Source organism: Sebastes umbrosus, chromosome 2, assembly GCF_015220745.1.
Source record: "Sebastes umbrosus isolate fSebUmb1 chromosome 2, fSebUmb1.pri, whole genome shotgun sequence".
Classification (NCBI taxonomy): domain Eukaryota; kingdom Metazoa; phylum Chordata; class Actinopteri; order Perciformes; family Sebastidae; genus Sebastes; species Sebastes umbrosus.
The window spans coordinates 34,294,881-34,322,633 of record NC_051270.1 but is presented as its reverse complement, the minus strand read 5'-3'; the positions used below and the strand labels follow the sequence as shown (position 1 = coordinate 34,322,633).

At 40.0% G+C, this 27,753-nt stretch overlaps 1 protein-coding gene across 1 annotated transcript in view; it reads left to right on the top strand.

Annotated features, from left to right (window-relative positions):
* The window catches only part of ddb1 (damage-specific DNA binding protein 1), a 62,686-nt gene extending 37,082 nt beyond the window's left edge, over positions 1 to 25,604 (top strand). Inside the window, exons 17-27 of the mRNA XM_037795693.1 lie at positions 932 to 1,027; positions 1,430 to 1,541; positions 3,100 to 3,223; positions 6,133 to 6,297; positions 6,807 to 6,901; positions 10,213 to 10,383; positions 13,589 to 13,698; positions 14,421 to 14,590; positions 20,784 to 20,886; positions 23,000 to 23,123; positions 24,923 to 25,604. Of these exons, the coding sequence (XP_037651621.1) occupies positions 932 to 1,027; positions 1,430 to 1,541; positions 3,100 to 3,223; positions 6,133 to 6,297; positions 6,807 to 6,901; positions 10,213 to 10,383; positions 13,589 to 13,698; positions 14,421 to 14,590; positions 20,784 to 20,886; positions 23,000 to 23,123; positions 24,923 to 25,006 (1,354 nt within the window). The 3' untranslated portion in view covers positions 25,007 to 25,604. The remainder of the gene's footprint in view (positions 1 to 931; positions 1,028 to 1,429; positions 1,542 to 3,099; positions 3,224 to 6,132; positions 6,298 to 6,806; positions 6,902 to 10,212; positions 10,384 to 13,588; positions 13,699 to 14,420; positions 14,591 to 20,783; positions 20,887 to 22,999; positions 23,124 to 24,922) is intronic.
* The last annotated feature ends 2,149 nt before the right edge of the window (positions 25,605 to 27,753 follow it).

Here is a 27,753-nt window from a genome sequence, read left to right as displayed (position 1 = left end):
TAATACAAGTATGACAAATGTGTTAGAGGACATAGACAGGATTAATAGCAGCAATATCAGACACAAGTTAAAGTGTAAAAGGAAAAAAGTGCAAGTGCATTTATCAGTCTATACTAGGGCTGTTAAAGTTCATGTGATAACGCAGTAACGCAAATTTGTTTTAACCCTACAAATTTCTTTAACGCATTAACGCAACTTGCGGTTTTTAGGTTGCGGGCGGGCTCAGTTTTAAGCTAGAGTGAAGATACTGGTATCCCATGAAACTAGAAAACCTAAATCTAATGGTACCAACCATGTCATACTAGCTAGGAGGCTAAATAACGCTCCAAACTTACGCTAAATTTTGGTGAGGAAAAACTGTTTTTCAAAGGGGTCCCTTGACCTCTGACCTCAAGATATGTGAATGAAAATGGGTTCTATGGGTACCCACGAGTCTCCCCTTTACAGACATGCCCACTTTATGATAATCACATGCAGTTTGGGGCAAGTCATAGTCAAGTCAGCACACTGACACACTGACAGCTGTTGTTGTCTGTTGGGCTGCAGTTTGCCATGTTATGATTTGAGCATATTTTTTATGTTAAATGCAGTACCTATATTTGTCATTGTTTTGTGTTGTTAATTGATTTCCAATAATTAATATATACATATGTTTGCATAAAGCAAGCATATTTGCCCACTTCCATGTTAATAAGAGTATGAAATACTTGACAAATTTCCCTTTAAGGTACATTTTGAACAGATAAAAAAATCTGTGATTAATTTGCGATTAATAGCAAATAAATCTTTTAATCGATTGACAGCCCTAGTTTATAGCCAAAAAAGATCAGTCGCACCAGATTGACTACAGAAGTGCATGCATTCAAACTTTATTGTAGGAAGTGGGTGAATTTTCTTCTTTACTAATGCTGCATCTTGTTTTTTATTTCAGTCTGGCTCTGGCCAACAACAGCACGCTGACGATCGGTACCATCGACGAGATCCAGAAACTCCACATCCGCACTGTTCCCCTCTACGAGTCACCCAGGTCGGTCCCATCGTCAAATATTGAGTTAGAATTGAACTTGAAATGAACATTTCAGACCCGTCAGCTCGACAAACACGCTGTGTGTTCTTGTGTGTGTTTGCACTGACTTTGCCTGTTTGCTCTGATTCAAGCTACGTGCTCCTGTTGGTTTTGTTGTTCATCTGCGGAATACGTTTTTACTCCCTCTTTTTGTGCTCAAACGTTGAAGTGACAACCATGACTCACGGTTGTTTAATAAGTTATTAAAAGATCGACTGTTATCCAGTCAGAAAACAGAAAGCAATCCCCCAGGCCACCTTCTTTTGTTCAGCTTAACCTTGTTTGCTCTTTTCATGTTTACCAGCGTCTTCCCTTTGCCCCGTCTCTCTCCCCACCCCCCCACCCCTGTTAACACCCCACCAGGCGGATCTGCTACCAGGAAGTTTCCCAGTGTTTCGGGGTTTTATCCAGCAGGGTGGAGATTCAGGATGTGAGCGGCACCACATCTGCAGTGCGCCCCAGCGCGAGCACTCAGGTACTGTAGCTCCATGTTATGTTCGGATAATAAACGCCCAAGGGCTTGTTTGTTCTGCACTCTTTATCTAACCAGACGCACTGACTAAGAACATTATTTATAGTGTGAGACTGGGAGCTTGTCAGGACAACAAATGTCTTGTCCTGTTAGTCACTTAGCAGGTCTGCTGGAGCTGGATTTTCTAAACCAGGATTTAAACCTTAATGCTGTTGTGTTCTGGTCGATCATTTACTTTTTAAGTCTAAGAATTGTTCATTTTAGCATAACTTGACGCAGCACTTTTTTTTAAGTAACACTTTTATAATAACCATCATGTATAAATGGTAATATGATAGTTCATTAACTTAGTTATAGGTATTTTACTGTTATAGTCTGGCAGCTAAGCTGAAATATTCATAACAATTGTGCATTTTGCGATAAAAGCAACACATTTGGCACAGACATAGGTTTATATGTTATGAAAAGATAAAGATATCGGGGCACTGAAAATTTGGCCCCTGAGGGCCATGGCAGCCATTTTTCAAAATAGCTGCCAAATAGGTGCTAAATATTAAAAAATTAGATCAGATGTCAGAAGATCACAGACGTGTTTTTTTCCCTCTCTTAACCTGAGAAAAATGCGAAAAACCAAATAATAGGAGCATGGTCACTTCAGGGTCAAAGAAAGAATGATAATCAATAAATATACATTTAAGTCTTCAGAAGTGTCTAATCTGTTAAATGTAACATATATTATCATATTAGATAGCACAATGTAGTCTAATATATGATAAATGGGTACTGTAGATAGGCAGGAAAAAAGGTTCATTACATTACAACTCCATACATACAACATAGTTAAACATTTTATAAAGCTAAAAATGCTGTGTGTACTATATTTACACTGTATCCCAAAAACATGCATCATACTGTGACATTTTATGTTTTTGCACAAATTGATGATGCCATTATCATCTCTTCTCTGTAATCCTTCAGAGGAATAACCCCCCCTATTTTTACTTAATAATTGACCCCTACAAATATTATTTGTTATAAATAATATGATTCTACAATATGTTTTCTCATGTTTTTTTTTTAATCAGTGCTACTGCAGTGACACACAATTGTACTCTAAATTTAGCTGTTACAAGAGTTCAAAACAAGTTCAAATTGCATTAAACATAATAGGAATACTGACAATGATGTCTCGGCTGCCAAGAAAGAATAATAGGACCAGCTTTTAAAAGAGATTTGCAGTTGGAGAGCTAATCATAAAGTCTTTTCAGCCAGATTTATAGCGACAGAATGTGCGGCGTGTCCACTCAGCTTGGCTCTATAGCTTCCCCAAGGGGACAGGTGTGTACTTTATTTGTGTCGGTGGGAACAAAGCAGAGCCTCTCATACGTGATGACCAGAAAGATGTTTACCCCATTTTAAATGGTGCACATCTGGTGCTCCATATGGTGCCGTCTGTGCTGTTGAGAATTTCTCGCACAGAAATAGAGATTTAAATTGCTTTATTCCCTTTTTATTAGCTACCTCTCTCCCTGCCCGATCTCATACCTGTACATCTTTCCAGGCTCTCTCCAGCAGCGTGAGCTCCAGCAAGCTCTTCCCCAGCAGCACTTCTCCCCATGAGACCTCCTTTGGCGAAGAGGTGGAGGTTCACAGTCTGCTCGTCGTGGACCAGCACACCTTTGAAGGTGAGACGGCCGAATGTACATTTCCATTTGATCTCTCAAAGCTGAGGCTTTCATATGGAGCTTCTGATGGTAAAACATTGTGCTCAACTGGGAGGATAATCAGGTCAGTGCAGAAAGCTCTTTTCTACAGCCTGGTCCCAATCCAGCACTCATTCATCGAGCTTTTATATGCTCATATCTGATCTTAAAATGGGTGCACGCTCATTTTACCAATCAAGCTTTGTTTATTTTACTGGTGCAATGCGAAACCGCAGTTACTTTACAGATAGTACAACAATGATGAGAACAGTGCAGAAATACCCAAGAAAAAAACGAAGAAAACAAGGTGACGTACACAGCTTGACATGATGCATAACAAACTAAACAAACACAACAAAATCAAAAAAATTAAAAAATAATTGTCATAATAATTCTAGAAATGGCATCTTAAATAAAAAAAAAATAAAAAAAGATAACAAAATATTATATTAAATGTTTTATATTTCCTTATTACAAATATTTAAATAAGATAAATATAAAAAAATAATAGAATAACTAGGTGATAAAAATAAGGAAGGAAATAAAAATAAATGATCTGTTTCAACGTCGTCATCCTACGTCCTATTTGACTATTAGTTATTCTTTTATACTTACTGTATAGAAAGGTACTCCATGAAATATGTTTTTGTTATTATTACTCAATATCACACACACACACACACACACACACACACACACACACACACACACACACACACACACAGGCTCCTTATGGTATAACTTAATGATTGAACATGCTGTGCGTCATGCAGACCATTTCCATGTTGAAGCCCACTGAATGTATTTCTGCTCCGTTGTGTTTTGCAATGCAAATTTTGCTGCTGCACCAAGCCTTCCCTTTAAACATCCCGGAGTTACCACACCCGCATACATTATGGTACGTTATATGTAAAATGATATGTAAATAAGGGACTGGTTCAGCACATTGTGTCCATAGCTGACTTCAATTTATCAGCGCGCGATCGGAGAACCGCTTATTCAGATGTTCTGAGATTTTCATCAATCACACGTGGTGATGTTCTTCTGCAGTAGTTTAGAGTCTGGTACGTGCACTATGGATGCACGTGGAGTTCATTGATGTGTACAACTGCACTGGTACTCTGTTATTTCAGTAGAAATGCCGGGTTCATATACAGTACACAGTGTAATTGGTTATTCAGCTACACCACTGAAATCTGCAGTTATTTCTAACACGGTTAATACATTAATAATAATATATTCATTTAACAATTCATTAACAGTTTTAGTCACACAGCCTACATGCCTAGCATTTTTAGCTGCTGTATAATCAACATAAGCTGTGTCAAATATGTCTTAATGGATGGATAGTTATCTGCATGCCTTGATGTTATAGAACATGTGATCTATTGCCATACCTTTCACCGGGTACCACTTCATTTTATTCATTTTATCAGTTAACTCTGCCTTCACTGCCAAGGTTAAGCCTCAAGCGCTTGGGACAAGAAAAAAGAGCAAAACCAGTGATACAAATGAAAGGTGTCCTTCCCCGACAGGTGCAATAAAACCAGCAGGAGAGTGAGGGAGATTAATAAATAATGACTCTGCAGATCTGTTTAAGCAAAATACAGTAATGGAAAATACTGGACTTTATGCACCATGGATGTGGTACGTGGATAATTCAGGTTTATGACGTCATCTTCATATTCTTGGCTGGCATTTAACTCGCTAAGTTGACTGTGAATGTGGCAAATATCGTTAAAAAGACGTCTAATTGGGCAAGAAAAGCAGTTATTCGTACTTGTAAGTTGTAAACAAACCTCCATGTGAGCTGTAATTTATTTGGAAGAGAAAACAAGTTCCTGGTTAACGGACATTTCAGGTGTGCTCATTTTGTTTTTTCCCTTCAAATAAAGTGGATCACTGGTTCCCAACCTGGGAGTCCTGACCCCCTCTAGGGGTCGCTAAAGCTTCACGGGGGGGTCACAAGGCCTTCTTGATTTTTAGGGATGTAAGACAACTTTGTTTTAAATATACAGTTGGCCTGTATCTCAGCATTTCATCCATTTCTGTGAAGAAAACTAAATGAAATTGTTATTTTTAAAGTTTGGATTATTATTTAAGTTATAAACAGGATAAAGGCACGGTGAAAACCTGAAGACAAATTATCTTCACAGAGCCTTCCCTCTCTGCTAAACTGCCTCGTCCTGCTTTAGAAAAGTACACAGTTAAGAGCTAATAGAACAATAACCTGACAGTAAGTGTCAGGGAGAAGAAAACACTCAATTTGTCAAAAAAGAAGCCTATTAAGTATGTATGACTGTTAAAAAAAAAAAAGTCGAGATGAAATGAAAAATGCCTTTTTAATCACATCCCTGGTCATATTGGTCATCTATTTAACAATATATACAAAAAAAAAAATATATATTTTTATATCAACATCCAATCTTTTCTTTCTGTAAAAAAAATATGACATTTGCTTATGTAAGCTAGTAGCAACCAATTTAAACCAAGAATATCCATATTCATCCATCAATCTGCAACTTTTAACGAGAACGGAGGGTGTGTGTGGAGCTGTAGCACCGTATCGTGCTACATTCGAAGCCCGCCCACTTTTTTAGCGGCCCAATCAAATGCGAAGGATTTGAGTTGAATCCCTCTTGTAGCTGTACACCGCTCATCTTCTGTAAAACCTGTCTGTGTATCTGACCAGTCATTTTTCCCCGTGTTTCGCTTTAGCATGTTCTCAGAAAATAAGTTGTAATAAACCAGAATCCTCCTTTCAAACTGAATACCGAAGGACAGTCATGAAAGCAGAACAGATGAATGTAAAATCCTATTAACAGAGAGACGTATTGTGCTGCTCTCACACTCCCGTTTCCTGAAGTATCTGTGTTTTGTATCTCCATCAGTCCTCCATGCCCATCAGTTCCTCCCCAGTGAGTACGCCCTCAGCATGGTGTCATGTCGTCTGGGAAAGGACCCGTCAGTGTATTTTATCGTCGGCACCGCCATGGTGTACCCAGAGGAGGCTGAGCCCAAGCAGGGGCGCATCATCGTCTTCCACTACACTGACGGTCAGTAGCTCTGCTTCCACAAAACAAACACAAACACACTCTCTCTTGTCTGGTTCGTCAACCTTATCCTGTTTGTCTTCTCATCCAGCTCATTTTCTCCTTCACCTAGTTTAATTTTCTCCTCCCTGCCCTCTGTCCTGTTTTCCACTCACGGACACTTTGTCCTACCATGCTCTTGTTTCCCTCCTCACTTAATCATTTTCTTATCAGTTCTTATCAGACTTCTCTCCTCTCCCCACTACTGATTCCCCCTCATTTTCTTTCACACTCCGTCCCTCTCAAGGTGCTTTGCTTGCCTTTCATTTATCCTCCTTTTAGCCTTTCATTCGTCCTCACACTGAACGCCTCAACCCCGCTCTTTTTCACACATCTCTCTCACAGTTGTCGAGGCGTTTGTATCCTCCGCTTCACTAAGATCTTGTAGCTGTTACTTTAGGTCGACATTGAGCGTGTAACACATTTAATGCTAACTTCACTCTGACTGATGGACATTGTGCTCCTTCCTGCAGGTAAGCTGCAAACCGTGGCTGAGAAGGAGGTGAAGGGAGCTGTCTATTCTATGGTGGAGTTCAATGGCAAACTGCTGGCCAGCATCAATAGCACAGTAAGTGGTGTCTGATTGTGTTGGACATTTCAGCAAGACATACAAAGCACTTCAACTTTTTCTTGCTGAACTGCACTTCTGTTCAATCATGTACATTATGTGAAAACTTGAAGAAAAATGTATCTTGAGCATTGAAAGTACACTTTAAAATAAGTTAATTTGTCAGATCATATATATATATATATATATTTTTTTTTTTAACTCAGACTCGCTGTCAAAAAGAATCAGCCGGTGCTGACCAAGTGTCTCTTTCAAGTACACCTCTATAGTAGTTGCCTATTCACCTCCCATATCATAATAATAATTTATCATCTGGTCCAGGGATTAAGACTATAATCGAGTCGAAACTAATAATATATGAGCATTTTTATGCCTCTGCGCCAGAGGCATATTTTTGGGTTGTCCGTCTCTCCATACCATTTTCGTGAACGCGATCTCAAGCGCCTGTGGGGGATTTCTTCAAATTTGGCAAACGTCCATTTGGACTCAAAGATGAACTGATTTAGATTTTGGTGGTCAAAGGTCACTGTTACCTCACAACATTTCACAGAATTGTCTAATAGGATAAAATAATGAAGTGATGTTATTTTGGACAGACATTGATGTAAACTGGTTGGCGGAGGCGTACAACCGCGAGGCGATAATTCTAGATTCTTTCTACAAACTTCCTTTTTTTCCATTTAACAAAATACGCCAAACTGTTTAATTTGGTATTGACACAATCAACGGTAAATATAATAAAAGTTTATTTAAGTTATGATGAAATAATCTCATCAAAAAATAACTAAACAAGACAGAGAATCTAAAGCTTTAGATCGAAGTATTGAGGGTCGACACCTAGCCATAGCAGTCACAGTCGGACAGTCTGGATGAGGTTCATTTCAACCAGATGGTTTATTCTTTTATTTTCTAGATCACAAAACAGTCACATTCCTTCACTGTGTTCAGTTGAGTACTTACACTATTTGTGAGACTCGGTTGTTTTTTCTCTGCAGCGAGTCAACCTCTGGATGACTTGTGTGTTTTGACTCTCCTTTCTTTGATTTGTTTAAGAAGCATAAGATCTGTTCAGGAAGAAAAGTGCCTCCTCAGTCATTTTAAAGTGCAATATCTAAATAGATTTATCCCATATGGATTGCTCTGTGAAATCACTTGACATACAGTGTGAAAGAAACCACTTCCCCCCTGCTGTCCTGTAATACCACGCTCATCCTCACAGAGCTATAGATAGATTAAAAGGATTAAACGCTTGAAAAGGAAGCTTTGTCTTGAGATATCGAGAATCAAATAGTGATGGGTTGCAGATTTCTTTCTTCCTACTCCTACCACTTCCTTTCTTTAACATTTCCTTCATTGAAATGGACTTTAAAGAAATCGTTTCACTATAAATGACTTGAGTAATATTTCAAAATGGTTATTATTAGTGACTTAACCTTGCATTTCTGGGTGCAGCTACATCAGAGTTTAAACAGAGAAAATATTTAAATTTTCTTTCACAAACTTCGGTGTGTTTTATTTAGTGTTCTCTGAATCAGAGAGCAAATGTTTGCCTCTGAGCTCACTGTATTACACACCAAATTGAATCTAATCATTAAGAACTAATCCATCATTTTCCCCTTTGACAGCAGCCTGAGTAGAACACAATACAACACAGTGACTCGATGTGACGTTAGTTGCCTTTGAAATGCCTTCTTAAATTACTTATTTAATGATTTCATCAACTGGACACAGCACAGTGGTGCATTGGTCTCTTTCTTCTGACATTTCCTTGGCTAAAAATAGTTAACTCTTCATCACTGTCACTTGCAAAAACTTCATATTTACGTCAGTATGACGGTTGTGAAATGTTTATTTTCTTTTTTTAAATTCCCTAGCTGTGGTAGACAAAGACAAAGAACTTTTACCTAATAATAGCGTAATTTCCAGCAGAAGTTGCTGCATTAGTCATCACAAGTCTGTTCGACTGTTTGCTAAAATTGGCTTATGAATACACTGCATTCATTTCAGTTTGAGAGTGATAATAATGCATCAAGGTCACATTATTAAATATATTTGGTGTACAAACTAAATGTAGATGTACATGCCTATATTAAAGGAATAGTTAGACCTTTTTGGGAAATAAAATTATTTGCTCTCTTACCAAGAATTTGATGTGAAGATCGGCGCCACCCTCATGTCTGTACAGTAAATATGAAGCAGAAAAAATGGGCAAGCGTAAGGATGTGAGCGACTTTGACGAGGGCCAAATTGTGATGGCTAGACGACTGGGTCAGAGCATCAACAAAACTGCAACTCTTGTGGGATGTTCCCGGTCTGCAGTGGTCAGGACCTACCAAAAGTAGTCCAAGGAAGGAAAACCGGTGAACCGGCGACAGGGTCATACCCGAGGCTCATTGATGCATGTGGGGAGCGAAGGCTGGCCCTTGTTGTCCGATCCAATAGAAGAGCTACTGGAGCTCAAATTGCTGAAAAGGTTAATGTTGGTTCCGATAGAAAGGTGTCAGAACACACAGCGCATCGCAATTTTACGTGCGTATGGGGCCGGTCAGGGTGCCCATGCTGACCTAATGTTATGGCTGATCAGTGTATCTCCCCTCCTCCCATCCCCCACCCCAGATGGCACATAGGCACCCCCCCCCCCCCCAATTTAAAATAAAATAAGAATAAAAACAGATGTAATGTAGAAATCATAAAGAAAAAAAATATGTATATATACATTAAGGTAAAATTAAATAATCCGTTATAAATGTCCAAAACTGCCAAAGGAAACAATGTAGACCATGTGAAGAAAATATAACATATGACAGCTACATTACTTTAAATAGGATGCCACATTACTAAAAAAATACCATCTGAGCTTTTCCTCCTGAGATCAAGTAGAAGTTATGCTTTTACTCTTAATGTCCATGCCATTAATTTGCTGCGCTCTGAACATCTGGCATCATCCAAATCTTTGATGTCACGGTACCTTCTCTGAGGTGTTCTCAACATCATTCTGGCATCAAGCGAACACCAATTAGATCCAGAGCAACCCCTCCATCACTTACCTCAAAACCCATTTTTAAAAATTGCTCTGCAGATCGGGAGAAACGGTGAGTGTAATTAGCCGTTAACTAATCATGTAATGTGGCAGCTGATAACTCAGACTGTTAATCAACACTCACTGAGGCACGTCGTATTCAGAGCGATGGCAGCGTGGGACTAAAATGTCAGCCAGTTCATCAAAGACTGCTGCAGCTAATTGCTGATCCTCTACCTTGTGGCAGCTCATGTGACAACAACTAATTACTCACCTTGTCTGTTTGTTTCAGGTCCGTCTGTACGAGTGGACGGCTGAGAAGGAGCTGAGGACCGAGTGTAACCACTACAACAACATCATGGCTCTGTACCTGAAGACCAAAGGAGATTTCATCCTGGTTGGAGACCTGATGAGGTCCGTCCTGCTGCTGGCGTACAAACCCATGGAGGGCAACTTTGAAGAGGTGAGGAAGAGAAAACAACACCAGAACTCTCTAAAGGGCAAACAAGTTGTGGATTGTATGTCATTGCTCTACACCAACAGAGTCTGTAAAAACACAGATCTCTGTTAGCCAAGGCGGCTGGTTTTGAAAATAGGTGGTAGCTTTTTATTTTTTTGTGCATACTCTGATACCATCACACATCAAACACATATTTGTTCGGTGTCTGTTTATCCACACTTGCATGTTTTAACTTCTCTTTGGTGTCTGAATGTTTTTTCTCTCTCTACACCAAGCATTGTAGCTGACATATACCCCCCAGCCTTTTGATGAGCGGAGTGTTCAAATTGATTTGTGGTAGAGAGATGAAGAGATCTGAGGACGAGTCACGCACGCTGTTGTGAAGGCATGCTGTGATGCAGTGCTCAGTATAATAAGGGAGAGACACTTGGAAAAGGATTTGAATTTAGTCACAAACAGAACACTCCTCAGAATGCCTCAAAATGTTAGCGTCAAAGTAGGAATTTGTAACTATTGAAAATACAGTATTCAACTTACATTTCAAATCATTCTTTCCTTGAAGCAGCTTTAATCAATGTGTTCGTATTAATAATGGATCATCAGGAGTTGGTAGAGACTAGGGATGCTCATTTTGAAAAAAAATCTTAACCGATAACCGACCCTCGTTAACCGATTCTTAACCGTTAACCGACTAACCGATTTGTGCAGCGGTGCGCCAGCTGTAGGAGCACAACAGATATTCGTTGACGGGAGTCCCCAGTTCACCCGACCGGGAGCGTTAACTCAGCAGCCACAATGCTGCGTGTAGAGTCACGGACATGCAGCCACTTTCCCAGTTAAAGTCTCCACCACACATTTAGTTTAGTTTAGCAGGTTGTCAGCTGTGTGTCTGCCCGGCATAACTTTAGCGAGTGTCTGACAGTGTGTGTATTTGTGCTACGTTAGCAGCTCTAGCATTGCCGGAGGCTTCGTGCTCGCCGCCGCACACGTAGTCTGCGTAACTTTAGCGAGTTTCCAACAGACCGTGTGTGTTGGTGGTGAGTGTGAGGTTGTTGGTGGCGTTCTAGCTGTGAACGTAGGTGTAGCAGTGTGTGTACAGTTTATTTGTCGGTGAATAAATGCTACGAAACTACAACTCCTCCGCTCAAGCGAGCCAGAGACCGGAGCCGACTTCCTGTATTCTGCAACTCCGGCTCCGCCTCTTAAGGTGGTCTGTTAAGGTGGACCAGCTATTCTTCTTAAAGTGACGAGCCGCTCCTCTGAGCCGCTCAGCTTTTGAGTAAATTATTAACATTTCTTTTAACCGATAGCGTTAATCGGTTAAAATGCTTAATGTCGGTTAACGGTTAAACGGTTAATTATGGACATCCCTAGTAGAGACCAAAAGCGAGCTAAAAGAGAGTGAATATTGGACATATATTCATCAGGTTGCCAAGAACCTAAATTCCCAAAATGCTGGACAACTGTTTGTTAACAAGTACGCCATAATAACTTTAATCTCCCCTCTCTAGCCTCTCCTTTTCCTTTGAGCAGTATCAATCTTCTCACGTAACTCTCAGTAATAAAGCAAATAAGCATATCCCTCAATATGTAGAACGATTCCTTTAAAGGCCCAGACACACCAAACCCGACATCAAAGAACTAAAGGCGACAAAAGGCCGACTCTTGAGTCGCCTCACGTCGCCTTTGTCATGGCCAAAAAGTTGCACTGAAACACGCCGCAAAGACTACAGCCGACGGCCAACAAGCACGCACGCTTTGCGCCACACCAGCAGGTCGCGGTAGTCCGTATTCTTCATTTAAAAAGGGAAACCAGAAGACCGAGTACTGCGGATATACAAGCCGTTGTTATGATACGTACATGAAACAAAGCGGCATCTAACGACCATTTTCACACCACTCTCACTCACCACTTAGCTTCATTTCAGATGGTCATGTTGTTGTGAAAATATCCGCGTATTGGAATGATCTTATATCTTATAGTGATCACGTCTGTCAGGGTCAAATTGATCACTATAAGCAGGTGATTATTATAACAAAATTAGTTTTGTTGTTCTTTATTTCTCATGCAGATTACCGTCTAATTGACATCTGCATATTTATTACATGAATATAAAGTAATGAAACGGACCTCTTCATTATTTACTGGCCCGCTGTCTATTTGTCTGCCTTTTCCCTCACCAAGAACCCGCTCGGGGTGAGGCTTTGCCGGTTTTCGGCCAACTCCGTGTTACTGCAGTGCGGGCATTGCATGCAGACGAATGGTACCACTGCAGCGTTGGTTTAGGATTGGCAGAGTTTTACTCTAACGGGGACATTACGTGACCAGGCTTTATCAATCCAGTTGACGGGGGCGGCTTCACAGGTGCTTTCCCTGTGCGCATTCGTTTTTCATTCAGAGAAAATTACTTTCCTTTTTCCGTCATGATATCAGTGTGCAAGCAGAACCAGCCACAGGTATCCAGCCGGAAAGCAGACGGTCCGCGAGGCAAAGTATTAAGAGGGTAAAAAACAAAACAAAAATTCAATTAACGTTAGTCTAACCTAGTTTTGAAATGTTTTTCCATATATTCTCATGTATGAAAAGGCTGAAAATGAACACTGTAAGTGGACTTGATTAATGTAAGTGAACTATTTAAACAGCATTTGTATAGGAATGATTCTGTCCTGAACCTTTTGATCTATATAAGCGTTGATCACTGTAACTGTGATCATTATAAGCTCTCTGTATTATAACAATACAGATTGATGGTTCTTTTTCTTCACTAAACTTTCTTTGGCCGTCATCCGTCACAGGCTCTGATCACGATGCAGGCCCGCAGAGTTAGAACAGATGTTCCAGGCGTTTTGGGATGTTCTTCCTTTTTTTATTTATACGAGTGTCTTCAAGGGTATTTAAAAAAGTCTATTGCCCTCGTACTGAAACATACTGACTGTGTTTGGATCGCAGCACTTGTGTGCAGTCAGCGCTTCCTTGCTCATAGATAATGCATTTACTTGGAGGCAAGAACCGCACTGGATTTGGCCCAACACCTTTTTGTTGTTGTTGTTTTTCACCTTCATTTATTCAGAGGGGAGTTTCACTGAGAGCAATGCTCTCTTTCAGGAACGCCCTGATCACATTCACACCTGGAAGCTGTCCAGTCACCTCACCGGTCTCCGGGTGGTAATGAATAATCTTGCATTGTTGTTTTTTTTTGTGTGTTAGATTGCGCGTGACTTCAATCCTAACTGGATGAGTGCCGTGGAAATCCTGGACGACGACAACTTCCTGGGGGCGGAGAACGCATTCAATCTGTTTGTCTGCCAGAAGGACAGGTGAGGGAAACAACACGTCTTATTGTGTATATAAATGAAGATTTTCCGCACATGAATTTCAACCTTTCCAGTAATCGTTATCGTCCCCCTGAGCTGCTCCTCTGTAGCCAAACTGACAGAAAGTTCCCTAAATCACCTCCAATATTTCATCCGCTGAAATCAACGTTATGTAATTAGGAGGCTGCTCTTTCTGCACAGAGTCCCGTGATGCTTTTTAGAGCAGCGTCGTTGATGCAAATGTGGTTTAACAGCATTGTCGTTGCATTTGTTTTGGAAATTATTATGAGTCATATCGCCACAGAGCTTTTAGCCGCCCGGCTTCATTTCCCACTTTAGTCATTTTCTATTAGACCAGTGTTGATTTCATGGAAAAGGAAGAAAGATGTGGTCTGAAAGTGCGTGTGTTATATTTATGCCACTGCTTATTATCCACCTAATACATCAGGTCGGACCATTCAATGCTTTTGACCTTTATTTTTGTATCACATCTCTCTTCCTGTTGCTCTCTTCACCCGTTTACCCATGACTGCTCCATCATTCTCTGACCTTTTGATATCTCTGCCCCTCTTGTTTTTCCTTTGGCTTAATCGATCACTCTTGCCCCCCAAAATTTCTCACTTTGCCTTTGACATCTTTTTCTCTTTCTTTTTACGCCGTCTACCTTCCTAATCCTTCCCTCTCCCCTGTTTGTATTCCTCTCCCGCCGTCCTCGGGATGCTCAGTGCGGCCACCACAGATGAGGAGCGGCAGCACCTGCAGGAGGTGGGGGTCTTCCACCTCGGGGAGTTTGTAAATGTCTTCTGCCACGGCTCGCTGGTGCTGCAGAACCTGGGCGAGAGCTCCACGCCCACCCAGGGCTCCGTGCTATTCGGCACTGTTAACGGCATGATTGGTAGGCGCACGGACAATTTCACACTCACAGAAGCATTCACTCACAAACACACACAAATACTGCTGCAGGTAAAACCCCTGCTCTGCTGAATATCAACTTTTCACCAACCACAAAAACATATTTGTAGTGTGTTTTTAAAGAGTTTAATTTGACCTTTGTATAAATTAACCTCTTAAAGGAATATTTCAACATCTTGAGAATACTCTTTTTTCGCTTTGTTGTCAAGAGTTAGAGGAGAAGATTGATCAGTTTAAGATAGTTTAATATTCTATAAGGCTACAGGTTAGCCGGTTAGTTTAGTTTAGCACAAAGAGTGGGAACGGGAAGAAACGGCTAACCTAAAAGTGGTTAGTAATCTCCTTTAGCCACTTGTTAGCAACCACATTTTTTAAAACATAAAAAAGCTTCATAATTAACTAGAGGGATATTTACTGACATATTTTATGTCGTAGAACAAAGCGTTCAAATCTCTTAAGCTTGTGTTAACCACAGACCTTAATTCAGGCATCTAACCAGAAACCCATTCAAAAACCCATTGACTTCCAGATGAGGGAACTAGAACTGCTAAAATACTAACTAATTTCTGTGTTTGAGGACTCATTCCTGCAGCACTCTCTAGTCCGGCACGTAACCCTCCATAAATCCTCAAATTGTCATTTTCTTTATTTTCTGTTTTGTGCAGATTAAACAACACAAGATGTAACGTGTTAATTAGTGAGCTTTAGAGGTGCTGCTGGGCAGATTTAGACAGAGCCAGGCTAGCTGTTTCCCTCCGTTTTCATTCTTTATGCTCAGCTAAACTAACTGACAGTGACAGTGGTTCAATCTGCTCATCTAACTGTTGACAGGAGAAAAATGAGAGAATTTTAGCCTTGAATGTTCTCTTAAAGGGTAAGTTCACTCTAATAGTATCGAGCCAGACAGAAAGTTGTGGATTTATTTTCGGAGGTTTTGCAATGCTGCTGAGACTTCTGCCTCCAATTTGAGTCAGTGGAGATGAGCAGAATGTTTTTTGTGGAGCTCACAGCGTCTTCAGAGACGCTGTCCCTGTTGCTCAGGATAATCCACAGACATCTCTGTGAACAGTTTGTGTTTTACTTTCGGTAGAAAATAGTTCACATTGACAGAGTAGCCGTGTTTCCATTCACTTATTTTTGTGCACATTTTGAAGTTGAAGCTGTATGGAAGCGGCAAAATTCTATAAAACTTCCTCAATTGCGAAAAAAAGTTTTTACACTTACTTAAGGTGTTTTTTTGCGCTAAATGTGATATGCGAACGCCTTTGCCGATTAAATTCTGATGTAGTGAACATTTAACTCAAATGACTGATCAGCTGTTTCCTATATCGTGCAAACACTCGTCTTTGTCTCCGGACATCATGAAACATGGCCAATACCAGCTGACATAAAAGAACAATTACAACTTGACCAACTGAAACAAATTCCTGAAGACCTCAGATGATTAGATGACCAAGCCGACTTGATTTGTTTCCGGTTCGCAACCTCTACTTCTTCTTCTACTCTGTTTACTGGTGGATTACAGCCATGCGTAGCCTATAGCGCCAACTTGTGACCAAACTACGCATTTGCCGAGTTCATTCACTCCAAAACCAGTTAAAGCAGCAGTAGGCAGTATATTTTTGGCATCATTGGGCAAAAATTCCATAATAACCTTTCAGCATATTGTAATTCAAGTGTTCTGAGAGAAAACTAGACTTCTGCACCTCCTCATGGCTCTATTTTCAGGCATTAGAAAATCTAACCTATGACGGAAGACTTTGGCCAATCACAGGTCATTTCAGAGAGAGAGCGTTCCTATTGGCTGTGCTCTGGCTGGTGGGCGGTGCTTGGTATTTCCTCAACACAAACTTTCTCATTTTACAGCTAAACAGTACACTGCAAGATGTTTCTGAAAACATTTGAGGCGAGAAATAGGCATTACAGTAACAGAATATTGATTCATATTTGATCAGCGCTGCCTAGTTTGATCGGAGTTCACGAGTGATTGACAGCTGCTCAGAGACGGCAGGCTCCAGCTCGGCTCTGATTGGTTGTTTTCCTCCGGTCTGTGAAATCTTGCAGATGCCATTAGGAACACCGGAAGACACCGGAGGACACAGAGGCACATGATTTTTTCAGATTAACTGCCTCATGCACTACTGTCAGGATATAGCGACCGTTTTATAAAAAATATTTAATCATATTTGCTCCAATCTCACCTACTGCAGCTTTAATGAAAACGCAGCTAGTGACAACAGTAAACCCACTGAACAGTTCACAGGGAACAATTTGTTTTTAATATTTGGTTGTAAAAACTCTAGAAAAAGTTGCCTTTTAATCAGCAGATGTAGGAAAGTCAATATGAGCATTAGGTTTTATTAGTTTAATAGTTCACCACCAGTTGTCAGTTTGAGGCTGCAGCACAGAGGCGCTTCTCATTTCCAGTTTTTCCAATAATCAGCTGACTGCAGTAAAGAGACTTCAGACCAATTAGTGAGTACACAAAGTTTTGTCAAACCATTTATTCACAGCTAACGTCTCCATTTCAGAAAGAGAGAAGTAAGGGGAGAAGAAATCATAGTTTTACACCCCATTGCTCAGATTTAAACTAGTAACTTTCAGGCTGGCTGTAATGACGGTAGAGATGAGAAATAGGGAGTGCACATCATTTGGACACAGTAATTTACACCGTGCGCTCTCATAGCACCACTAACAATACAGCACATTATTTCACCTCAACACCTCCTGCGATTCTTTAAAAAGTCTCAGAGGAAAGTTTAACAGGAAATGAGAACCACAGTTGTACAGTCCAGTAAAAACGTTCTGCTGTAGTAAACCGAACTGGGCTTCAGTGTGTAATGAAGAAAAATACCCCTGCTCGTCTTATCGCTCCTCGAAATGGTACCTGTGATATATTAGATGTTTGTGGGAAGAAGCTGCAGGTCACGCGGTTAATCTGCCACCCAACAAGAGGACAAACTTCTAATAAACTTGTTTTGGTCTGTCGTTGAACACCTGGACATTGTGTGATGGATATTAGAGGTGGAGGAGATGAGTGTCTCAGTACATGTCATCTAATGTCAAATTATTTTATCCAAACTCAAAGCTTGTTCTCAAAACTTTATAGGTGTCCAGTTGGTTTCATATTTCACTGTGAAATGCCCAAATATTCGGTGTGAATATTTGAAATATTTTTTGTAGGTCTGCACCGAGTAGCTTCATTCATAACGTTGACATTCAAATTCTAAATCAGCATGAAATTTAGGCTTCACAAATATTATTAGTTTTACTCTATTAGTAGGATTAGATTCCAGTGGTGGCTGCGTAGGATTGTTTCCGACTCGTGTGATCCAAACATTTCCAATAACTCCAGAGCGTTGTAAAGTCCAAAAGTCAACATTTATTGAAATAAGATAGATGGTAAATGGGCTTGCATTTACAGTATATAGCGCTTTTCTAGTCTTCCGACCACTCAAAGCTCTTTACACTACATGTCAGCGTTCACACACACACACACACACACACACACACACACACATTCAAACACTGATGGCAGAGGCTGCCATGCAAGGTGCCAATCTGCCCATCAGGATCTAATCTAAATACTCATTCACACACCCATGGCACAGCCTTCGGTGTCTTGCTCAAGGACACTTCGACATGTGACCGGAGCAGCTGGGAATCGAACCACCGACCTTCCGATTGGTGGACGACCTGCTCTACCTCTGCGCCCCATATAGATGTAATAATTTCCAAAATTCACAACATGTTCTTTATCTGATGACATTTTCTGCCTCAAATCCACATATGTTGGCTTTAAGCCTTTTGTAGCCTCTCAAAAATATAATTTTCACTGCAGTCAGAAAACTGCTCCCCTGCTTGCCGCACTGAAAAGGGAGGCACGCACATGTATTACTAGGGATGTCTAGCAGCAATCTAACAGCACCAGGCCTTTTTCCTATTTTGAAATTCTGTCTTCATTTAGACAGCGGGTACAAGCGGCTGAAATGGGTTTTCTCAGGAGGGAGGCTGGCGTCTCCCTTCGAGATAGGGTGAGGATCTCAGTCATCCGTGAGGGACTCGGAGTAGAGCCGCTACTCCTTTGCATTGAAAGGAGTCAGCTGAGGTGGTTCGGGCATCTTGTAAGGATGCCCCCTGGGCGCCTCCCTAGGGAGGTGTTCCAGGCACGACCAGCTGGGAGGAGGCAACGGGGAAGACCCAGGACTAGGTGGAGAGATTATATCTCCACACTGGCCTGGGAACGCTTCGGGATCCCCCAGTCAGAGCTGGTTAATGTGGCCCGGGAAAGGGAAGTTTGGGGTCCCCTGCTGGAGCTGTTGCCCCCGGCAACCCGACCCCGGATAAGCAGTTGAAGATGAAGATGTCTTCATTTAGATGCACTAAGGCAATATACGAACAATTGAGCCACTAGTCAAGTTTCCATCCACATTTTGTGCAAATTTTAACTGCAAAAAAAAAAATGCAAATGAATGCATGTTTCCATCCACTACTGATGTGTGAATATTTGAAATTGGTTCATTGAGATAAACCGTTTCCAGTCGTGTGCCTTTAATCCATTACAGAGGCAGAGGGCGCAGCAAGATGACACATTCAAACCTCAAACAAACAAAAAAGATGTGGAGAATGTGATGGAAATATGTTATTTCTGTTCGTTTCATGTGTTAATTAGAGGAAGGTTACAGTGTCCTCATCTCTCCACACACATTTGATGTTTGTGTCTGCCACTATTTTTAGTGTCTGAAGTGGAGCGTAGGCTTCAGTAGACGTTTAAGTCGCACGCTTCATGTACGTCATGTAAATTATGACTAAAGCAAATTGCAGGAAAGTGTAAAATTTTCACTAGAATTTTTATTTAATCGATCCACCAACTATTCCACCTCTGCCAAGCTTACATATTTTCTTGCCTCAGCTTCGGTGACAGCCATGGCTGGAGGCATCATGTTTTCAGGTTGTCCGTACGGTCCATACTCATGAACGTGATATCTTAGAAACACCATGAGGGAATTTCTTCAAATATGGGACAACCGCCCAATTGGACTAAATTGGACACATTTTAATTTGCTAATTATGACAATTTCAAATGTCTAATAGGACAAAATGATGAAGTGATGACATTTTGGACAGACATGGATGTAAACTGCAACTTGACTGGTTGGTTGAGGAATACATCCACAAGGTGGTGATTATAGTTTTTTTTAGATATTTCAAGATTTATTTATTTTTTAAATTTTCAGAGATTCCAGTCTGTTTTTTTTTTATTATTCACAAATAGAAAATGCACATAAAAACAGGTGGATGGAAACACACTTATTGTGGTAAGACTTGGTAGCCTTGACTGTTGCAAGAAAGGATGACAATACATTAAGTAATAATAAATAATGTAAAAGCAAATGATTATAAAGAATAACATAAAACATGTTGAAATGTTGTTGCGTAATGAAAAAGCAAAACCGAGACGCTGGGGTGAACCTTGATGACACTCAGTCCACTTAAATACTAACAAACCAAAAACAAGGAGATTCACATTAAACCAACGGTAGACATGTAGGTGTAATAGAAAAGATCCAACATTTGTGACCAGTATTTTTCACTATTTCCTGACATTTTATAGACAAAACAATTAACTCCATGAACCGAGAAAATAACCCGTCAGTTGCAGCCCTACCTGTGATCCGAACTGCTCCTGACACTTTCATTGGTTCGTATGCAGAGAAACAAGCTCGGTTACAAATCACCTTTCGTTCACATTTTTTTTGGATGCTGTCAATTTCAGTACAGATTATTTCCCCAGAGCCTCACAATGCTGCACTCACCGTCACGGAACTTGAATATTTAAAGGAAGGAAAGCATGCTGCGGGGAAGATTTACACTCTCCAAATAAAACATTTTGGAATGGTCATGAATTATTGAAGTATTAAAATCATACTCCCAACATAGTCCCTGCATACAAGCATGAAACTTGCATTAGGAGGATTGCAGTCACACTAATGATCTTCTAATTTATTTATTATAAAGCTTTTATGAGCTCTGTTATGAATCCAGTCCTAAAGCTTCCCTCTCGCTGAAGAGAAATCTAAAGTATTTAATATCTACTGCAGTGAGGTGCAAATCTGTTTTGAATATAACACCTCCGTGTTCTTGCTGATTGACGTGTGCGTGTTTTTGTGTGTTAGGTCTGGTGACATCCCTGTCGGAGGGCTGGTACAACCTCCTCATGGACCTGCAGAACCGCCTCAACAAGGTCATCAAGAGCGTGGGCAAGATCGAGCACAGCTTATATCCTTATATGTTTCATATGTACGCTCGCCATCTGTCGCAGGGACGCAGGTGACCTCTGCTGACAGGTGTGGCTGTAGGCTATAAACCCAGAGAGTAAAGTGACAAAGTGATGATAGTTGCTGCTCTAATTGGCTTCAAATGCATGAAATGGTTTGCGTGTGGCCACTCTGCCAGAAGATGATCTGGTGAAATGATTCGTACATCGTTTAAGATGTATTTTAAGCAAAAATGTCACTAGTAGTTGCAGCTTCTCCAATGTGAAGTTTGCTTCTTTTTAATTTGTCTTTAATTGTGCTGGAACTAACAATTATTTTCATTGTTGATTAATCTGTTGATTATTTTTCTTGATTAATCGATTAGTTGTTTGGTCTATAAAATGTCAGAAAATGGTGAAAAATGTTGTCTCCCAAAGCCCAAGATGACGTCCTCAAATGTCTTGTTTTCTCCACAACTCAAAGATATTCAGTTTACTGTCATAGAGGAGGAAAGAAACCAGAAAATATTCACATTTAAGAAGCTGGAATCAGAGAATTTAGACTTCTTTTTTTCTTAAAAAATGACTCAAATTGGCTATTAATTTAATAGTTGACAGTTATTCGATTAAGTGATTAATTGTTGCAGCTCTAGTCTTTTACAATAGTAAACTAAACATATTTGGGTTTTAGACCTTGGTCGGACAAAACAAGACATTTGAAGACATCAACTTGGGCTTTAGCAAAAAGTGAGAAGCATTTTTCTCTATTTTCTGACATTTTTTAGGCTAAACGGTTAATCGATTTATCAAGAAAATAATCGTCAGAATGATCGTTAATGAAAATTGTTAGTCGCAGCTCTATTTGTACAGACCAGTAAGAAACTCTGAAACTAGTTATTTGTGAAAAATATTTTCCAAAACATTTGTTGCAGATAATCAGAATTATTTCAATATTTTATATGATAATAGAGATTGAGTATTTATACCGTTACACACCAGGGGTGTTTTTTTTCGTGCAATTCATTTGCACGTCAAAATATGTAACTGTTGTTTTTGCCATGAATACACAGAACGCGAATATTATGCAGTAAAAAAGCAACATAACGATTTTCTGAGCTTTCGCATCACGAATAAAAGCATCAACCAATCACGTTGTGCAAAACCAGTTGAGTTGCACACGGACGATCCGTAGACCAAACCAAGACGGCAAATTGTATTACTCTTTTCAAGATTGACAAAGGCAGAGCAGACCAGATCCACGCCTTCCGTTCTTACCTTTCACAATAAAAGCCGTAGATATATAATATTCGCAGGCGAGTATTTCTCATTTTCGTGTTGCTTATTCGTCACGTAGCCGGTGTGAAAAGGCTTTAAATGGTACAGTGTGTAGGATTTGGCGGCATCTAGTGGTGTGGTTGCAGATTGCAACCAACTGAGTACCACTCCGCTCACTCCGCTCACTCCTCCCTTTCCAAGACTGAGGTAACGTGAGCGCAACGCCGTTCGCCTCGCTCAGAGGCCATCCTTACCATAATAACACTACTTTAGGAGCAACGGAAGTCAGACGGCGGCTGGCGGTACCACGGTTTTACACTCTGCGGCTCACGTTACCACAAAAGCGTGTCTGAGAACTACGGTGGCCTTCGGGTAACATAAAAACGTGAAAGGCTCTCTCTAGAGCCAGTGTTTAGTTTGTCCGTTCTGTGAAAATATGGTGTACTCCGTGAATAGGACCCGCTCCCTATGTAGATATGAAAGGGCTCATTGTAAGCTAATGAAAACACAACGATTCTTAGTTTCAGGTGATTATACATTAATGAAAACATAGTTATTCATATTTTATTCCATTTCTGCTAATAGATCCCCCAACATACAACCCAGATAAACTGGAGATGTTTTGTATTATACATAAAACTCTCTACAGGTTCAATGATACCAATACTTGATTCTGCTTGACTGACGGCACCAGCAGTCTGCTGTTATGAACAGTGCTGTTTTTTTTATTAGACTTCCTACACATCATACTGCATTTGTTCTGTTGACTGTGCCTGAGGTAAAATATGTGATATTGTACTTAAAAAGCCATCCTCGGGCGAAGCAGCAGCCTTGTATTGATTTTCCTTGACTCCGCGGCACCTGGAGGTCCTTCCACACGGAGCGCAAGACAGAGCAGGCCACGGGATTCATCGACGGGGATCTGATTGAGAGTTTCCTGGATCTCGGTCGAGCCAAGATGCAGGAGGTCGTCAGTACTCTACAGGTAGGAGCTCGTGTTCATCCACATCCTCTCTTTTGTTGTACCAGATGAACTGTGATCCTTCCTTTTTTCTGTGCATCTTTTTTTCTTTTAGATATAGGATATATATATCCTATATCTAAAAGAAAAACAAACTGGATTGCTTCCTAATCTTAAAGGGCATTAAGCACTAAGGTATTAAACTTACTCAGCAGCTCGATCATTGCCATGTTTGTGAGCACAGCTTGTGGTAACCTGTAATAGACCCAGAAACACAGACATAAGCTTGTTATCAGAGCCTGGACCTCTGCACTAATATCAGACTTACATGGTGAAGAGGCAAACTAAAACTGTGTTGCCATTTGTGTATTTGGCTGGTAGCAGCATTGAACTTTCAAAGACCCTTTAGACAGTTTTATTAGCTGCTCCTGCGCTGTGTGAGTGGGAACTGGGAATATTTTTTCATGGCAGGAACAGGTGGCAAAATCGCTTTTGGCAGATAAACAGATAAACATACTCTGCTCTGTGTCTCTCTTTACTCTCATGGTATTTAAAAAAAATCACACTTTTAGTTCATAAACAATGACTATTCCCCGTTTCCCTCAGCAGCTGATAAAGACGTTCATTTGCCAGGAAACTCCTGCTGAAAGCCAAGATTCTAGTCAAATAGAACATTTGCTTTAAAAATAAAATATGTTGCAGCATCAGTTGCTCACTTTACATCCTGGTACAACTGAAAATATGCACCTTTTAAAATAACTCATCGTAGATTTGTAATCTTATGGTCTGGAAAGTAGGGCTGCAACTTACGATTCTTTTAAAAGTCAAGTAATGTGACTGTTAGCTTGAATAAATGTTTGGTCTATAAAACATCGACGAAATGCTCATCACAATTTCCCTAGAGCCCAAGGTGATGCCATCAAATGTATTGTTTTGTCCAAAATCCAAAGATATTCAATTTACTATAATTTAAGACAAAAGAAAAGCAGCAGAATCCCACATTTGAGGAACTTAAAAGTTTGAAGAGCTATATTTAGTTTTCCTGTGTAGGTATGTAAAGATGTGTATGTGTGTGTATCTGTATACACACCATCATACTAGCTTACTTTCTTTTCTTTTTTCTTTTCTTGTTTTATCCTTAGTCTTTTCCTTCTTTTTATTCTAGTTGTCATTACTTTCTTTTTTTCTTTCTTTCTTATTGTTTTAACTTTACTTTCATTATTATTTCCTAACTATAAAATATATAAACATTGTAGGAATGCTATTAGTATGAACAACATCATATATAAGCAAATGGTAATACATTTTTACTCCTGCAATAAAGTATAAAAAAAACATTTAAGAACATGACAATTTCTGCATAAAAATGACTTAAACTATGAATTAATTAGCAAAATAGTAGCTTATTAATTCAATCTGTTGATCAACTGATCGACTGATTGACTAATCTTTTTGCAGCTTTACCGAAAAGCCTTTATTTAAACCTTTAAACCCGACTGGAAAAAGACACGGTGCACAGCAGGAAAAGCCAAAAAACAATTAGATGATGGTTAGTTTAGCTGAGTTCAGTAACATCACGTTGAGATACTGAAGAAAAGTGATTAAAAAAATGATTTGTAAAAAGACCATGGAGGAATTATGTTGTCCATAATCGGTACAGGCAAGATCTAAAATCATCTTACCTCGAAAGAAATGAAGCAAAAAAAGCTAGAAACACACGCCTTCCTCTCTGCACCTGTTTATCTGTCCATCTAATGAGTGACGTACTGCAGGGGTTTGTCTCGGCAGTGGAGGCTCACTGTTTGGTTGTCGTTCAATTCCAGATCGATGATGGCAGCGGCATGAAGCGTGAAGCCACAGTGGACGAGGTCATTAAAATAGTGGAGGAGCTGACGAGGATCCACTAACCCCGACCGCCTTCCGGTCCCCCGCCGATTGAGAGGAGGGTCCCGAGGAGGAAGGGAACGGTTTGGGCTTTGCAGATTTGTAAATAATTATAAATAAACAGTGTGTGCATGTTCGTCCTTCAGACTTGATTTGTCAACCGTTGAGGCCCTGAAGGTGCCACACTACGATGAGTAAAGCGCTCTTCATTTAGAGTCTCTGGGCGAAGTGCGTAGCATCCTGTTTGGACAACAAAAAGACCAAAGTAAGGACATTGGTCTGAGTGTGTTTGAGTGTGTGTGTGTGTGTATGCGCGCACATGTGTGATTGCGTCTGTGTGGAATAATGTGTGACTATAAATAGGAAAAAACAGAGATTTTCCTCACCAAAAACCTTCTCTGGGATATTTGTGACCGTTGCAGGCAGGTTGAAGAAGTTAGCAGATCCTCTTCTCCCCACAGTTCAAATCTGACTGACTCACACTTTTCAAGTTTATTATTGAAGTCCAGAGTAACAACGCTGTATGAAAAACAAAAGGAGGAAAATGATAGATTTATAGCTATTTTGTCTTTGTGATGTTTTCTTTGTTTATTCTAATAAACTTTGCTTTAGTACTGTTAACTCCTGTGTCTTAGTTTATCTCTATTCCCACTTTTATTATCCTCAAAGGCTGTTATTGCAAATAAGGGGCAACTGTTTTCAATTAATCTGTCATTTGTCGGTTTACCACTTCAGTACACACTGAAATATATGAAACTATTAATGGATTGCCATGAGTTATTTTTTTTTTTGCTACAGTTATTCAGGGTCCCTAGAGGATAAATTCTAATGACTTGATGATCCTCTGACTTTTCCTCTAGCGCCACTAGCAGGTGAACGTTTTCACTGATCCTATGAAATATCTCAATTATGCCTGTCAAAGTTAACTTGATAACAAGTTAACGCAAATTGTTTTAACGCCACTAATTTCTTTAACGCATTAACGCAATCAATCTTTCGGAGGTTGTGGCGGGCTCAGTTTTAAAGCCAGAGTGAAGATACTGGTATCATATGAAACTATAAAACCTAAGAAATCCATTGACCAACCATGACATACTCCAAACTTGCGCTAAATCTTGGCAAGGAAAAACTGGCATGGCCATTTTCAAAGGGCTCCCTCAAGATATGTGAATGTAAATGGGTTCTATGGGTACCCACGAGTCTCCCCTTTACAAACATGCCCACTTTATGATAATCACATGCAGTTTGGGGCAAGTCATAGTCAAGTCAGCACACTGACACACTGACAGCTGTTGTTGTCTGTTGGGCTGCAGTTTGCCATGTTATGATTTGAGCATATTTTTTATGCTAAATGCAGTACCTGTGAGGGTTTCTGGACAATATTTGTCATTGTTTTGTAGTGATAATTGATTTCCAATAATAAATATAAACATTAATTTGCATAAAGCAGCATATTTGCCCACTCCCATGTTGATAAGAGTATTAAATACTTGACAAAGCTCCTTTTAAAGGTACATTTTGAACAGATACAAAAATGTGCGATTAGTATGCGATCAGTCATGATTAACTATGGACAATCATACGATTAATCGCAATTAAATATTTTAATCGACTGACAGTCCTAATCTCAATATTGTATTGAAACAGTCCTGATTCCCAGACGACGCATCCCACTGACTGGTGATCCCCTGACTTTTCCTCTAGCACCACGGTGAGTAAGACATTTTTGTTTTTTAATGAAATGTCACTTATTGGATTTATTGCTGTGGAATTTGGTGCAGACTTGCATGATCTCCAGAGGATGAGTTGTATTAACTGATCTTTCACTTAAAGCGCCATCAACGGGTGTTTTTTTTGGTCACTATACTTTGATTCACGATAAAATACCTGCAAAACAAATGACATTCCCATCAACCTATTAATGTGTATATTTACTGGTTTGTCTTAATCTGCTAAGGTATTCAAGTAAATATCTTTGGGTATTCAAAGATAGCAATTTCAAAAATGCATCTTGGGCTTTGGGAAATTGTGATTGGCATTTCTTGATAATGAAAATCATTTTATTTGCGGCCCTAGTTTCATGTAAACGCCTCCAGGTATTTGGGGTATTTTGGGCAAAGCAAATTATTTGCTAAAGGTGGTGCAGCTCTTAAGAACTGAATGTAGACTCTTTATTCAGGGTTGTTTGCATTTAGACTGCAGATTTTAGTAATTTTCTGCTTTTTATATACAACCATTTCAATACACTTGACCAAGATGCCCTCCTATCGCCGATGCAGGCCTTGTTTATCAAATTAAAACAGCACCGCAGCCTTGCTACTTGTAGCCCACGCAGCCATAATGAATCTTAGACATCAGTAAACCCATTTGCATGTGCATACTAAACACGTGGGATTTCCTTCTTGTATCTTTGTCAGACCTGCTGAAAATGCTGAATTCTTCTGTGGCATTGTTTTCTTAAGCACCTCATTAATTCCTGTTGTGTGCATATTTCTTTTCATCTACAGTAAACCGTGTCAAAACGGAAGATGCTCTTTCAGTTGAAAAGGTCTTACAGATTGAAATGCTGGCAGGGCGACAGCGCAAACCAGCTCCAATACAAAATTCTCCACAGCGTTGCATTTTTTAACTGAGTTTTATGAAGCAAAAAACTGGTCAGAAACTGGCAGTGGACGTCCTCTGCCAGTTCTCCTCAGCTATTTCTGTCCTCCTGTCAACCTTCCTGAGGCATACAGGCCTTTGTTTTGCTCTGCTGTTTCTTCACACTACT